Raw genomic sequence first — 13744 nt, forward strand, 5'->3', positions numbered from 1 at the left:
TTCCTGGCGGTCGAGTCATACGTTGCTATAGGTCAAGAAGTTCCTAGTGGCACAGGCCTTGCTCGTGGTGAGGTTGTGCCTGGTAGCAGCAGGCCTTCGAGGCCCAGGACCCGGACGGTGCACAGCTCACAGCCAGCCCGCTGGTAGCAAAGGACCAGGTGCGGAGCACTATAGACCGGCGTCCATGTCCCCCCAGATCCTGAGGTTGACACCTAATCCCCAGTGTGATGGTGTTGGGGAGGACCTCTGGGAGGAGGTGAGGGCACGGGTGGGGCCTCGTGGATGGGACGAGTGCCCTCGTAGGAGACCCCACAGGGCCCCCTCGCCCTCCTGCCGTGAGAGGACAGCGAGGTGGCCGTCTTTGAAGCAGGAATCTGCTGGCACCTTGAGCTTGGACTTCCAGTCTCCAGCACCACGAGGGGTGTTTCTGTTGTTGATAAGCTGCCCAGTCTGCAGTGTTCCGTTAACAGCAGCCCGCGCGGACTAAGACGGGGACAGGGGCTGAGCCTTCCCATCCGCCAGCCTCTGAGGTGCCATCCCTCTGATGATGCAGGTGGGTGTCATTGGGTCCAGACCCCCACAGGCTTTCTGGGACATTCCCCCTGCTTCCAGTCAGCACGTGTTCAACGTGCAGAGTGTGGATTCCACAGCTGGAGCCGGGGCTCTGCCGTGTGGCAGGATGGCCAGCCCACGTGGTCCTGGTCCCGGGAGCGCACTCTCCATTTGGATCGCCTTCCCCACAGACCTCAGATCCTTGCTTTGCTGGCCTTTGAGGCCAGATGTCCCCAGTTGGCATCATCCACTATGTTCCCTGTATCAGCAGGGCTCCTGCCTTTTTTCCTAACAGCTTTACTGAGATAGGATTCACAGTTCATACAACTCACCATGGACCCTGTACAGTTCAAGGCTTTAGGGGCTCAGAGTTCAGCAACCTTCAGCATGATCAGTTTGGGAACATTTTTCTTACGCCCCCAAAGAAACCCAGCCCCTAATCATCACCCCAACCCCCAACCTCCGGTCGCTAGGCAAGCACTAATTCCCCTTTGGTGGTGCGCCTGTGTGGACATGGCGGGTGGAAGGGGAGTTTGTGAAGATGCCCTGGTGCTCAGCCTTGTTCTGCACCCCCCCTCCCCCTCCCCCAGAGCCCCCAGTCTCACACTGGTCTCAGCTGGCCGCAAGTGCTGGAGATTCCGTCAGCCTGAATGTGGTGTCAGCCGTTTGCCAAACAGCGAGAGCATCAAGTGTGAATAAGGCCAGGCCCCTCTTCTCGTGCTGCTCTGAACCTTGGCTGATAAAATCCTGCCTCACCCAGAGAGGTCCTCCAGAGCCCATGTCCTGCGGTCTGTGACCACCACCCCTGGACTCCTCTCCTGGACAGAGCAACAGAAGGTACTTGAGGCAGGAGGACCCCCGGCCACGTGACCCTCGTGGATGTCCACGGCTTTTCCTGCAGGAAGACGAGGAATGATTAGGTGGGGCTCTGGACCTTGCCGGATTCGTTGGTTCTGAATCGGCTTTTCTGCTCAGGAAGGTCCTCAGGTTTCGGAGGGGGTTTTGTTCATCACTTAAATATCCACTCAGCAGGTTGAGCTGGGCCTCTGAACGCCAGGTGTGGTGGATTTTACTGATTTCCTGCTTACCTTTGAACAGAAAGATGGTGGTTTCCATCCTACAGCCTTTGCACTCCGCGGGGGGTTGCAGTCTCCCCTCCCAGGTAAACAACGGAGGGGCCTTCCTGTGAAGACCTGCCCAGTGAGGGCCCAAGTGTACTGACCAGCCTTGCCTGTCAGAGGAACAGGGAAGGATGGGAGAAGTCTAGTCCAGTGCCCCCCATACCCAGGCACCCTTTCCTGGGGGGAGTCACCTTCGGTTGTTCACGCCTAAGTGTGACTCAGTGTCCTGACTCCTTCCCTCCCTGAGAAGAGAGTCTGCCTGCAGCCTGACTGGGGGCCTGCGGGACTCAAAGGATGTGGATCCAGCCCCTGCTTTTTAGCCAGAGCCGGGCAACAGAAGGGAGGCCACATGACGTGGTTCAGACCCGGATTCCCTTCCTGACCGCAGTGCAGCCTCCAGCAAGTGGCTCCATCCTTCTGGGCTCGGGGATGGAGGGGAAGCTCCCCAGAGGGGCTGTGAGGACCCGGAGGGGCCGGCCAGCAGAGCACAGGCCCCCGAGTCCCCCGACCCCAGGCCGGCTGCAGGGCCAGACTCACCCAACACGACCTCCCCTCTTGAGCAGGCGAGGGGCAGCTCAGCCACGAGGAACGTAGTCAAGGTGGTGACCTTACCATCCATCCGCATTTAGGGAGAAATGAAGACGCGGTCTTTGCTGTTCTGAAACTATAGTGTAAGTTTTCTCCCCATTACCATTGTAAATGTCTTGACGGAAAGGACCATTTTTGCACATATCGCCCCATTACCACAGCCTGTGAGGGAGGGGACATCGCTGCTGTCTTATGAGTGAGGGAAGGCCCTGGAGGCCAGGTGGTGCCAGCGCCCAGCTTGGGGTGCAGGCAGGGCAAGCGTGGCGGGCCCTTGGCCTCACCGTTTGAATAGCGCCTGAATAGCACCGGCTGTTTCTGTGCTAAAGAACAACGACCGTAGTCTTTTTTAAAAAAATTTTTTTGGCTGCGTTGGGTCTTCGTTCTTGCGGCGAGCGGGGGCTTCTCTTGTTGCGGAGCACAGGCTCAGTAGTTGTGGCACACAAGCTTACTTGCCTCATGGCATGTGGGATCTTCCTGGACCAGGGCTCAAACCCATGTCCCGTGCATTGGCAGGTGGATTCTTAACCACTGCGCCACCACGGAAGTCCAACTGTAGTCTTATTTTTATGCAGACCCCATGTTCTCTTAGACTCCCCAGACCGCGTTGTGTTGAAAACAAACAAGCATGGCCTGTTCTCCTTCGTGATAAGAATTCCTGCTCCTGGCTGGGGAGAGAACGGCAGAGCATTTAAAAAGTCGTTTCTCAGCCCTTCCCCCTCTAACAAGTTATTCTCAGAAGGAGGGAGTGACAGCCCAGGAGCTGGGGACTCACCCTCGGGCTGAGAGCCCAGGGGACCTGGCTCTGCTGAGGAAGCCTGGCTGGGCCACACCAGGCCGGCCGGGTCAAGGCCAACCCTGCTTCCTCAAGAGCCCGCCAACCGCCTGGAAGGAAGTAGCCAAGGTGCACCCATAATGTTAACACAGACCCGCAAAATGATGACAGATGTCACGGTGACATTTAAGAGTTTAGCAAGGAAACCAGGACAGGAGAGATCTTAAACTACACAGGAAGCTTGTCACAAGTCTCAAGTTTTTTATTTTCAGAACAGAAGCTGGTTTTATTTTTAAAAAGAGAAGGAGAAAAGAACGTGATAAATGCCAGCGAGGTGCCACTTCCATCCTCCAGGCTCAGGCTGCCAGCTCGCTCTCTTCCACAAAAACACATGGACTCGGAGCCGTCCTTAGAGAAGGTCTGGCCCAAGCCTTTTCCAAAAACATAAGGAGTCCAAGGCTCAGGGGAGGACGGCCTGACCTGCCCAACGTTAGCGGCGGGCAGCCCGGGACCCGAGCCCAGCTGCTTCTCCTCCGTGACCTGCACGGCGGGCGTGGGCCCGGGGACGCTAGACACACCACAGCGTCTCTAGTTGGACCCCGCGCTACAGGTGTACCTAGAAAACAAGAAAAATGAAACTTTCGGGGCATTTCTTTTTGTGAATGGGGCAAGGGAAGTAAGTAAAAGGACTCAAGAAAAACACACCAGAAGGAAGGGGCTGACCCCCTGAGCACAAGTGCTGGCACCAAGCGTCGGGAAGAGGACGTCTGTCCCGGGGTGAGTGGGGCTGGCAGCCGGACCGGAACAGGCCTGGCCTCTGCCAGACCAGCCGGGTGCTGGGAAGTGCAGCTCACCGGAACCCACCACAGCCTCCCACCAGAATACCCGACACCCTGGAGGTGTCGCAGCAGCGGTCACTCAGCAGGGAGACGGCCATCCAAACAGGAGAAGGGGAGGGGGCAGGGGGCCGGCCTGGGGCCATGGCTCGGACACAAAGTCCTCATCAGTCACTGAGATTAGGTAGCAGAGAAACAGCAAAGCTGGAGAGAGGGTGGGAACAGAGGGAGCAGTTCCTGGGCCCCCCAGGGTCTGGGCCCCAGAACTTGGACCACATGGAATTCAAAGGGAGGAAGGGGGGTCCTGGGGAGGAGAGAAGGCAGGAAAAGAACAATTAGTTGCAAAATCCAACCAGCTGATCCTGGACCTGGTGGGCAAGGGGCTGGGAGCAGGGACATTGAGTGCAAACATGTTCTTCCCTCCCCTCCCCCCCACCCATGAGAGCAGGGAGGCTCAGGCCATCAGTCCTGTCTGTGTGTCTGTCTTCTGTCAACAAGCCCCCAAGAAACTGAGAAAGAGGAGCCCCAAGTGCAAAACGGAGGCCCAGAAAACAAAAGTCATGTGTCACTGAAGCTGGTGGGTGGCAAGAGTCAAAGCTACAACCCATGACTTCTGGCCCTCTGTCCAGAGTGTATTACACCACACAAATCTCCCCAGCCACAAGGAGGGAGGGAAACAGATTCCTACACCCTCCCCCAACCCCATCCTACCGCAGGGTGGGGCAGAGTAGGTACCCCTGGCCTGGCTCTCAACTCTTCCTGCACTCTGACCTCCCCCCAAAATACTCATCCTGCCTCAAAGATGCCGAGAGAGTTCCTACATCAAGACTGTATGTGGGCAGCTGCTGGATGTGACCTGTCACTAGGGAGGGAGGGTGGGGCTTAGCCACCCTACTCCACGCAGCCTGCTTTTCCCTAGAGACTCCCGTGACCAGAGCAGAGGACCACGGTCACCACCGCCTTTTCTGATGTACACCATGCTTCCTAAAGGAAGTACAGGCGGGGAGGTGGACTTCCTACTCCCGTGGGCCCGTGGGAGGCCCACAGCTCACGCGGTTTCCTATCCAGAAACCCCACCAAAGCTGTTCTGAGCCAAGATCTGACCCAGCCAGCAACCAGCTGCAGGAAGGATAGGAGTTATGGGCACAGAGGGAGGGAGAGAGGGAGGGCAGCCAATGGCTGACCCTCCACAGACCCTGTGATAACACTGGCACCGAACCCCAGCTGGATCCAGTGGCCACGTTGAATGCAACATCTGAGTATTTGTCCTTATTTTTTGCAAGCAGCATCGGTGTGTGATGTGACACAAGTGGAAAGCACAGAGGTAGAAACACCCAAGAAAGGGTGTAGTTTGGTCCTTAGAGTGTGGACCCTCCCCTCCCCCCAGCTGAGAGGAAAGGGGTGGCATTGAGGAAGATCCTGGGTGAGCTTCTCCCTCGGAGGAGGGCCACTGGGCAGCCCCCAGGAGCCCAGCTCTGGGAATTCATGGCCACAGATTCAGGTAGGAATGAGGAGTGTGTGGTGGGGAGGACTGGGCCTCCCCAGATCTCCTACTGATTGTGAGGGGCACAGGTTGGACACAAGGAAACAACACACACGTGAACGAGCACGCACACACACACACACACACACACTTTGCATCTACCATCTGGAAGAAATGCAATAGACACATCAGGGGAGCATGGGATTCTGGGTGATTTCAAGGTGTGGGTCAAGGACCACTAACCACAGCCTAAAAGAAGCTGGCACGTCCAAGCAAGGGGGGTGGCCGAAGGCCCTGGGCCCCCCTTTCCTACATTCTGCCCCGCAAGGGAGAGGAATAGGGTGAGGTGGGAGAAGCAAGAAGCAGAGGTGCCCCGCCCCTGGAGGGAAGGATCGGGCAAGGGCGTCGGGAGGAGAAGAGAGCCGGCGACCCTCCTCCCTCTCTTTAGCGGCTGGCTCCTTCCAAGCAGTCTTGACTCAAGGGGTTCAGAGGGGCGCGCTGGCTCTCAGCCCTGTTAACAGTTACCTCCCCCAAACAGAGGCTGATCCAGTCTGGGTGAGGGAAGGTCGCAGGACAGGGAGCGGGGTCTCCCAACTCCAGAGCAAGCCCCCAGACCCCTCAGTTTTGGGAAGCCACAGCCAGGGTGTTGACATAGCCGTGGGCACACCCCTCGTCCTCCGAGATGCAGTGGCCCAGCTGGGGGACTCCCGGCGCCGACGGGGCGGAGGGCGGAGCGCCGTAGCCCGCCCGGGCCCAACTCGGGGACGCCGGGGACTCCCTGTCCCAGCAGCCCTCCAGGGCCTCCAGGCCGCGGCAGCCGAGGAAGAAGAGGTTCTTGAGCATGAAGACGGAGAGCGGCTGCTGGTAGCTGACGGCCAGCAGGCAGCGCAGCGCCAGCAAGGGTACGTCCACGAGGCAGCCGCCCAGCAGGCGCAGCAGGCGGCTGCAACCTCCCGGCCGCGAGGCCCGGCCCCGGGGCGAGGCGGCAGCGGCGTGGAGCTCGTGGAGCCAGAGCACCGGCGAGGCGAGCGCGAGGAAGTAGGCGGCGAGGAGCAGGTAGCGCAGGTGCGCGGGCAGCGGCGCGCGGCCGTCCAGCATCAGCTCCACCAGGGCGGAGCTGTCCAGCAGGTCCAGGCACGTGCCCAGGAAGCAGCCGGCGGCGCGGTGCCGCTGGGGCTGCAGGAGCAGGGGGCCCGCGGAGCCGGGGGTGGCGCCCGCCTCGCCGATGGCCCGCACCAGGCAGTAGAGCAGCGGCGCCGACAGCGCCAGGGTGAGGCGGAAGCCCGTGGTGCCGAAGGGCGCGCGCAGCTCGATGAGGTCCAGGATGGACGTGCCCAGGATGAGCACCACCTTGGGCGTGAAGGCGATGGAGTAGATGAGCCAGGCCAGGTAGGCGAAGGCGAACTCGCCGGCCGCGCCGGCCGCCCCCGCCGACCCCGGGCCGCCCGCGCCCCCGCGGCCGCCGCGCGCCTTGGCTCCCGCAGCCCCGGCAGCGGCGGCGGGAGCGACGGGCAGGTGCAGGGGCGCGGCGTGCGGGTGGTGCGGGTGGTGGGTGTGCGCGGCGCCCCGACGGCCCCGGCTGTTCTTGGCGAAGAAGATGGCCCAGCCCGCCGCGACCACCAGGTCGGTGGCCACCCAGGAGCACCAGTACAGGTCGGTGACAGCGATGAGGTACACGTCCAGCAGGCCGCCCTGCGCCAGCAGCAGCGCCACGGACAGCGCCTGGTAGCCCCAGCGGCAGCCCGGGCCGGGGGCGCAGCCGCGGCGCCCACCCCCGCGGCCCGGCCGAGCCCGGCGACCGCAGCAGCAGCAACACGAACGGCAGGAGGGGCCGGGGCTGGCGCCGCCCGCGCCCCCGACGGCTCCGGCCACGGCGCCCGCGCCCAGGTCGGCGGCGGTCATGCTACGCGGGGAAGTGGGCGTGGAGGCGCAGGAGGCGGCGGCGCTCCCCGGGGGCCCGGCGGGCACCAGCGGCCTGCTGATGCTGGCGCTCTCGTCGTCGTCCTCCCGCTCGGCGCCCGCGCTGCTGCTGCTCCCGCTGTCGCTGCCGGTGTCGCCGCCGCTGCCGCCGCTGCTGCTGCTGCCCGAGCCGCTCCGGCCGCGCGGGAACCGGGGCTGCAGCCGGGCGGGGGGCGGGGCCGCGCGGGGGGCGCCGGGCGCGGGGCGCATTGTCCTCGGCTCCCTCCCGCCTACCCGGCCGGAGCCGCGCACCGGAGCCGAGCCCCGTGGCCGGGCGCGCGCGGGCTGCTGCCGACGCGCGGTGACGGCGGCGGTGACGGCGCGCGGGGCGGCCCAGCCAAGAGCTGGGGGCGGGGCGGGGAAACCGGGATTGGATTCGGGGCCGGGAGGCGGGAAAGCCCGGCCGCCGTGTCGGCAGGAAGAAGGGGAGGGGTGCCGGGGCGCGGAGTTGGGGCGGGGAGGACGCAGCGTGGAATCCGAGGGACGCGATGGGATCCCGGCGGCGGGCTGGGAGGTGGTCGGCGAGGTCCCACCAGCTGAACCCCTGGGGCGTTAGGGACCGGGTGGCCTTGGTCTCAGTGTAGACCGTGCCTCTGAGCACCAGGCTGGGACCTCTGCAGGCACCAGGGCAGCTTTGGCCTCTACTTCGTCCGGTGCCCTTTCCGCTGGGCCGTCCTGCCTCTCCCTAAGGCCCTTGAAACCCGAAGGAGGAACCAGGCCGCACTGATTCCAAGGACCAGGACCGGGAGCCCCAAACATATATTTCTACATATTCATGTGCCCTGCTCTCGGTTCAGTGACCACCCCGGGGGGAGGTACCAATTTCCAGTGAATGGAGCAGCGCTCTGAATATAAATGCTTGGGAAGAAAGGAGCAGTAAAAGGACGGTGCGTGTGGCCCCAGCCAAGAAGGTTTTCAGTATTCTCTGACGTTCTTATAAGCGAGAATGGGAAACAGTAGGAAGAGGCAGCTAGCAGAGGAAATTAAACACCTAGGGGTGCCTCCATGGAAACATAGGCCCAAAGCTGCGATGGTGAATGCTACAGACGGGGCCGTGGACGGGAACACAGCAGCCCGGCAGCTACAAGCGCAGAGCTCTGTACAAGCAATCCACGGCAGATGTGGGGTTTAGCACCCGCAGCCCACCCCAGGCACACGCCGGGTCCGTGTCCAGTCGTCATGCAGCCCAGCAGGTGTGGGGGGCAGCTGAGCTCCGGGGTGTGGTCTCAGCTCTGCGATGTGGCCTGTGTGATCTTGGACCGGTTATTTCACCTCTCTGACCCTAGGATTATCCAACTGTAAAAAGGGACCAACATCTACCTTCCCAGGCTGTTGTATTAAGAGAGGTCATGAGTTGGAAGGGTTTGGCCCAATGCCTGTCACGGAGTGTGTTAAAGGTAACTGGTGTGATCATCACAATTCCATTTAGCTCATGTCTCAAGCCCCAGGAACATTTACTCACAGCACAGGCCACTAGTGACTGTTTTCTGGGCTGGAGCCCTTCCCGAGGCCACGTTCCGAGCTCAGCTCCCCAGCAGCTCTGTGCTTCGCGACGTGCCAGGGAGCAGGGCGGCTCTCTCTGGGAGCAGCGGTTCTTGGAGCCGGTCACAGGCTTCACGGTGTGGGGGATCCAGCCCTGCCCGCTGGCGCCAAGGCCACCCACGCGGGGCGAGGGGGGAGCGAACAGCGCAGGTTGCCTGCATCCATGAGCGTCACAGCGGGTCCGGCGATGTCAGCACAGAGCCGGTCCAGGTGAAAAAGCGGGCTGGGAGCTGCCAACTGCTAATGGGACAGATTACAGCCTGGCTCCCACCTCTCCCCCAGGGAGGACACCAGCTGGCCGCTAACCTGAAAGCTGGCCCACAACTCCTGCTCACGTCAACGAAGCAGTAGAAGACGCGGGAGCAGCTGCTGCAGGCTGAGAACCGGGCTGCCGAGGGAACGCTGGCGAATCTGTCCCCACTCCACCCCAGACCTGCTGCCCTGGTCACCCTCCCGGCTCCCTCCTGCCCTTGCCCATCAGGCCAGCCCTCGCCCAGGGTACCTCCTGAGGACAGGTTTCCTCCCTGGGAACTTGGGTTGTACCAGCCCTTTGAAGTTATCCTTGCATTTCTGGGAAATGGACTTCAATTGCTCAGAGTAACTTCTGTATGAGATTTTTTAACCCAATTTCTTTCAGGTCTGAGGCTCTGAATAAAAAGACCACAGATAATAAGGGTAAGAAATCAGGGCCCACGACAGAGTATGCTGGTGGTCTGGGTACCAGAGGGACCTCGGCTTTGCACTGGGTTATGTCTAAATCTGTGTACACACTTGGGCGCATACATGCACACACACAAACACAGAGAGCCTTCGCTTCAGCCCGTGATGGGCTTGACAAAGATGTGACTAGGATGAGAAGAAGGAAGTTAAGACTTTCTTGTATATAAAGTAAGTACAAACATCCCACAAGGATCTAGAAAAGGGAAAACACAGTCCCCGAGCAGCTCCTAAGTCCCCAAGGTCTGTGCTTACATCTTACATGCGATACCTGGGAACAGAGAGAGAAGGAGGGCACCCTGCTCCCAGCCACAAACCTCGTCAGCCAGACCTCTGGCTCCCAGCCCAGTACTCTCACCCACCTACCACGCTCCTTCTCACAAGCCTAGGATGGCATCCTGGGAGTCAGGGACAAACTAAGCAGTTTTCAATCCAAAAGTCATTTCCCTGAGCACCTGTTAAACGGGCAGGGGTGTCATTGGGTAAGGCTCGTTTGGAGACCTGATACCCTCATCCTCCTGGGGCAGTGGCAGATGGGCCGGGAGGGAGGAGAGATGCCCCCCGTCATCTCAGCAACCCAGGAAAGCTCAGCGGGCAGGGCCAGCCCTCCCAGCACTGAACCAAGGCCCAGTCCTCACTGACCCACCGTCTGTTTGTCAGCCTGCCCTCTTTCCCTCCACAGCGAGAATGAAGGGCCCGGCCAAAGGGTGCTGTCGACGAGCATGTGGGGCCTCACCGGGGCCCCCGTGGAAAGACCCAGCAGGCCCTCTGGTGCCCAGTCTCACAGTCACGGTGCCGACTGCCAGAATGGAAGGGAAGTGGGCAGGGGGCTGTGGCTGGAGCAGGACGGGTCTGCAAAGCTTCGGCTTCCTAGGAACTGAAGCCTCAGAAGTCCTTGGAGACTCTGTGACGATAACACTCCAGCTACCCCACTGCAGAGCGCCCCTAAGGCCCGGAGCCAGGCTGTGGCTTGGGCCACCCCATGGACGGCCCACAGCAAGGCGCTACCCTCATGGGCAAAGGAGAAGGTCCGGCATCAGTGCCTGCAAGTGTCACTCAGCCCCTGGCCTGGGTGCCAGGGCTCCAGAGGCTAAAAACATCAAGTCCTTTCCTAGAAGTCCAGGCTGGGAGGGGGACAGACACATAAACAAGAAAGCACAGTCAAGTATTGTGAAGGTTATGGCCAAATTCTATATGGGGCCTAGGGGAGCAAAGGACATGAGCACTGTTGGGAAAGGAAAGCAGGTGCTGGTTAGCGGCTGGGACGTGGACTCAGGGCTGGTGGGCGTTTCAGGGAGAAGGAGCAGGACAGACGGAGGACCCACCGTGTGAGGTCGCCAGGCACCGCTGAGGCGTTCCGGATGCTTGGCTTCAGTCTGAAGTACAAGGAGAAGGGCACGACGGGTAAACTGAGGGGAGAGGCAGGGCCAGGTCGCAGAGGACCTCGGGGGCCAGGCTGAGCTTGGGCTACATTCCAGGAGAACAGGGACCTCCTGAAAGCAGACATGTCACATGGACAGATGTGCATCATAGAAAAATTACTTTGCAGCAGAACCGATGGGCTGGAGGGGAGAGAAAATGGAAGCAGAGACTGTGTTCCATTCTGGCGATACTGTGAACAAAATGTATAAGACCTCCCAGCTTACCAAAAACACCAGGTAAAACTGAACAGTTTAAGTGCAGTTAAGAGAGTAAGATGAACCCTTGGGGCTGTCCGTGAAGAGGAAACTGGAATGGCGAGTGAAGTACCTGACGCTTCAGATGTGTGTGGTTGGTCGGATACAGTGGGGACCGGCCACAGGCAGCTACCTAAATCTGAATGTATTTAAATAAATATCAGCTGGGACTTCCCTGGCCGTCCAGTGGTTAGGACTCCGTGCTTCCACTGCAGGGGGCCCGGGTTCAATCCCTGGTCAGGGAACTAAGATCCTGCATGCTGCATGGTGAGGCCAAAAGTAAATAAATGAATAAATAATAATAATAATAAAATCAAAAATAAATAAATATCATTTGAAATAAGTTAAAATTTCAAATTCAGTTCCTCAGTCTCATTCGCCACATTTCAAGTGCTCAGAAGCCCCATGTGACTGGTGGTTACTACACGGAACAGCAGATACAGAGCAATTCCATCACTGTGGCATGTCCTCTTGGGCAGCACTGGTGGGCACGTGGATTTAATAGCCAAACAGAAACAGGAGACCTGGCATGCAACCCAAATGAGACAAGGACACAGAGCTGAGCTTCCTACATAAAACCAGGACTCAGTGAAAGGGTGAACAGAAAAATAGATCTCCCACCCAAACAGGAAGGCCACAGGCAAATGAATAAGCATTGGCCTAGGCTTGAAGTGGCATAAAAATCTCTCCTGGGAATTCATAACCATTGGACTATACCACCCATAGATTTGAGATTTGCACAATCTCAAGCTGAGAAAGTAACATAAATATTGGTTGTAGGCTGGTAATAACCATGGATACCTAGCAAAAGCAAATACAAAACAGTTCTGGGGGGACATACTGTCAAACCAAGCCTTAGAGGATTCCCACAGATAAAGCACCAGTAAAAGTCAGTTCACAATACCAAATTGCAAAACACACAAGGAAATAACCCATCATGAATGAAAGCCAGTGTATGAAACATATAGCAAGATTAGACCCCCCCAGGAACTTCAGATGATGATGGCTATAATACCAATAGGTTTAAAATGATTAAGAGCGTAAAAAAGAATAAAATACTATGAAAAAGAATAGTGGAGAAAAAAGAAAGAATAACGCAGGGAGAAGTACATCCAAGAATCACAGTGTGTGGATCTCTGTGAATTTTCTCCCCAGTGAAATAATCATAACTGTTGGAAATTATAAAAAACAACCATTTACACAACATTGTAATTCAACTATACTTCAATAAAAAATGAATTTTAAAAAAACATTTAAAATTTCTTTCTTTTTTTTTTTTTATTTGGCTGTGCCACGCTGCTTGCAGGATCTTAGTTCCCCGACCAGGGATTGAGCCCGAGCATTGGAAGTGTGGAGTCCTAACCACTGGACCACCAGGGAATTCCCACATTTAAAATTTCTGAGAATTGTCTTAGGGCATACAGCTAATGGAAAAACGTTTATTCAAGAAATCTGCTAAATCTCATTAAGAACAGTGAGGGTCTGTGGCATTGAAGCCACAACCTGTCCCCTCCCCTCCCCCAGCTCAGTGTGGCAGAAACTCACCTCCAGGTGAGTGTGGCCAAGAAGGGGCCCCCCCTCCCCATCTCCAAGTGTAGGACAATAGTTTCTCTCCAGAGGGGCTGGTCACTACGTTTCTCATCTCCCCTCTCCCTGCCCGACAGCTTCATGTGCAGCAACTCTGTTCCACAAAAGCACAGCTGAGAGGCCTGAGGCTCCCTACCTCCACCCAGTCCCCACTTGTAGACCGGAAGCGCTAATCTAGGTGTGGCAGGCCTTGGTTACCTTGACCCAATCTCCTGTCCCAGCTCACTTGTAGGGTAGAGGTTCTGTGCAGGGAGAGGCAAACTGAGAAGACAAGGGTCTAATACCCTCTCCTCCCATCCCCTTCCAACTCATGGAAAAGATGTATCACTCTAAGAGAAGCAGGTTGCTGTACCCAGGTCCAGAGTGTTGGCATGGAGCTTTTGCCTCGGGTGTAGAAACAGAGGGTTCTGTAGCTCAGGCTAAGGGGACTGGCTCACTTGGAACAGAGTGCAGGGAAGTTCAAGCCTAAGGGCACTATTGAAAAGAAGGAAGACCTTGGTGGTGAGTCACTTAAAGGAGGCTGGTCGTCCCCTGATGGAACAAGTGAAACAAACCAGCCAGGAGTTTAACAGACAGACAGCTGAAAAGAACCCGGCTGGGGTCAGAGCAAGCCTCAAAGACTGGTCTTAAGAACTACCCCTGCAAAGGGGCCCAACGTTATCAGATCAGATGTGGAGCAGTTTATGTCCCGGGACACTGTCAAGAATAACAGAGCAATCAGGTAGCAATTAGTGGAGCTTAACCGTTCAGTGCGATACCAATAGAGGCAGGACTGCCGAAGGTTAACAAAGAACTTGGAGAAAAGACAGTCAGTGAGAACCCAGCTAACACTGTGGCCATCCCAGGGGGCAGGGAGATCTGTGTACACATCAGAGGCTTCACACTACGGGAAAAACAGACCTCACTGAATT

The 13744-nt window shown here is 58.0% G+C and overlaps 1 protein-coding gene across 1 annotated transcript; it reads right to left on the minus strand.

The window, feature by feature from the left end:
- Positions 1–5970: 5970 nt before the first annotated feature.
- Positions 5971–7521, minus strand: TMEM121B (transmembrane protein 121B; the record flags this gene model as incomplete). Its single annotated transcript, XM_082635869.1, has 1 exon — positions 5971–7521. The coding sequence occupies one exon, from the start codon at positions 7519–7521 to the stop codon at positions 5971–5973; it is 1551 nt and encodes a 516-aa protein (XP_082491995.1).
- Positions 7522–13744: the final 6223 nt, after the last annotated feature.

Source organism: Mesoplodon mirus (assembly GCF_964341445.2).
Source record: "Mesoplodon mirus genome assembly, chromosome: 11".
In the NCBI taxonomy this organism is placed as follows: Eukaryota; Metazoa; Chordata; class Mammalia; order Artiodactyla; family Ziphiidae; genus Mesoplodon; species Mesoplodon mirus.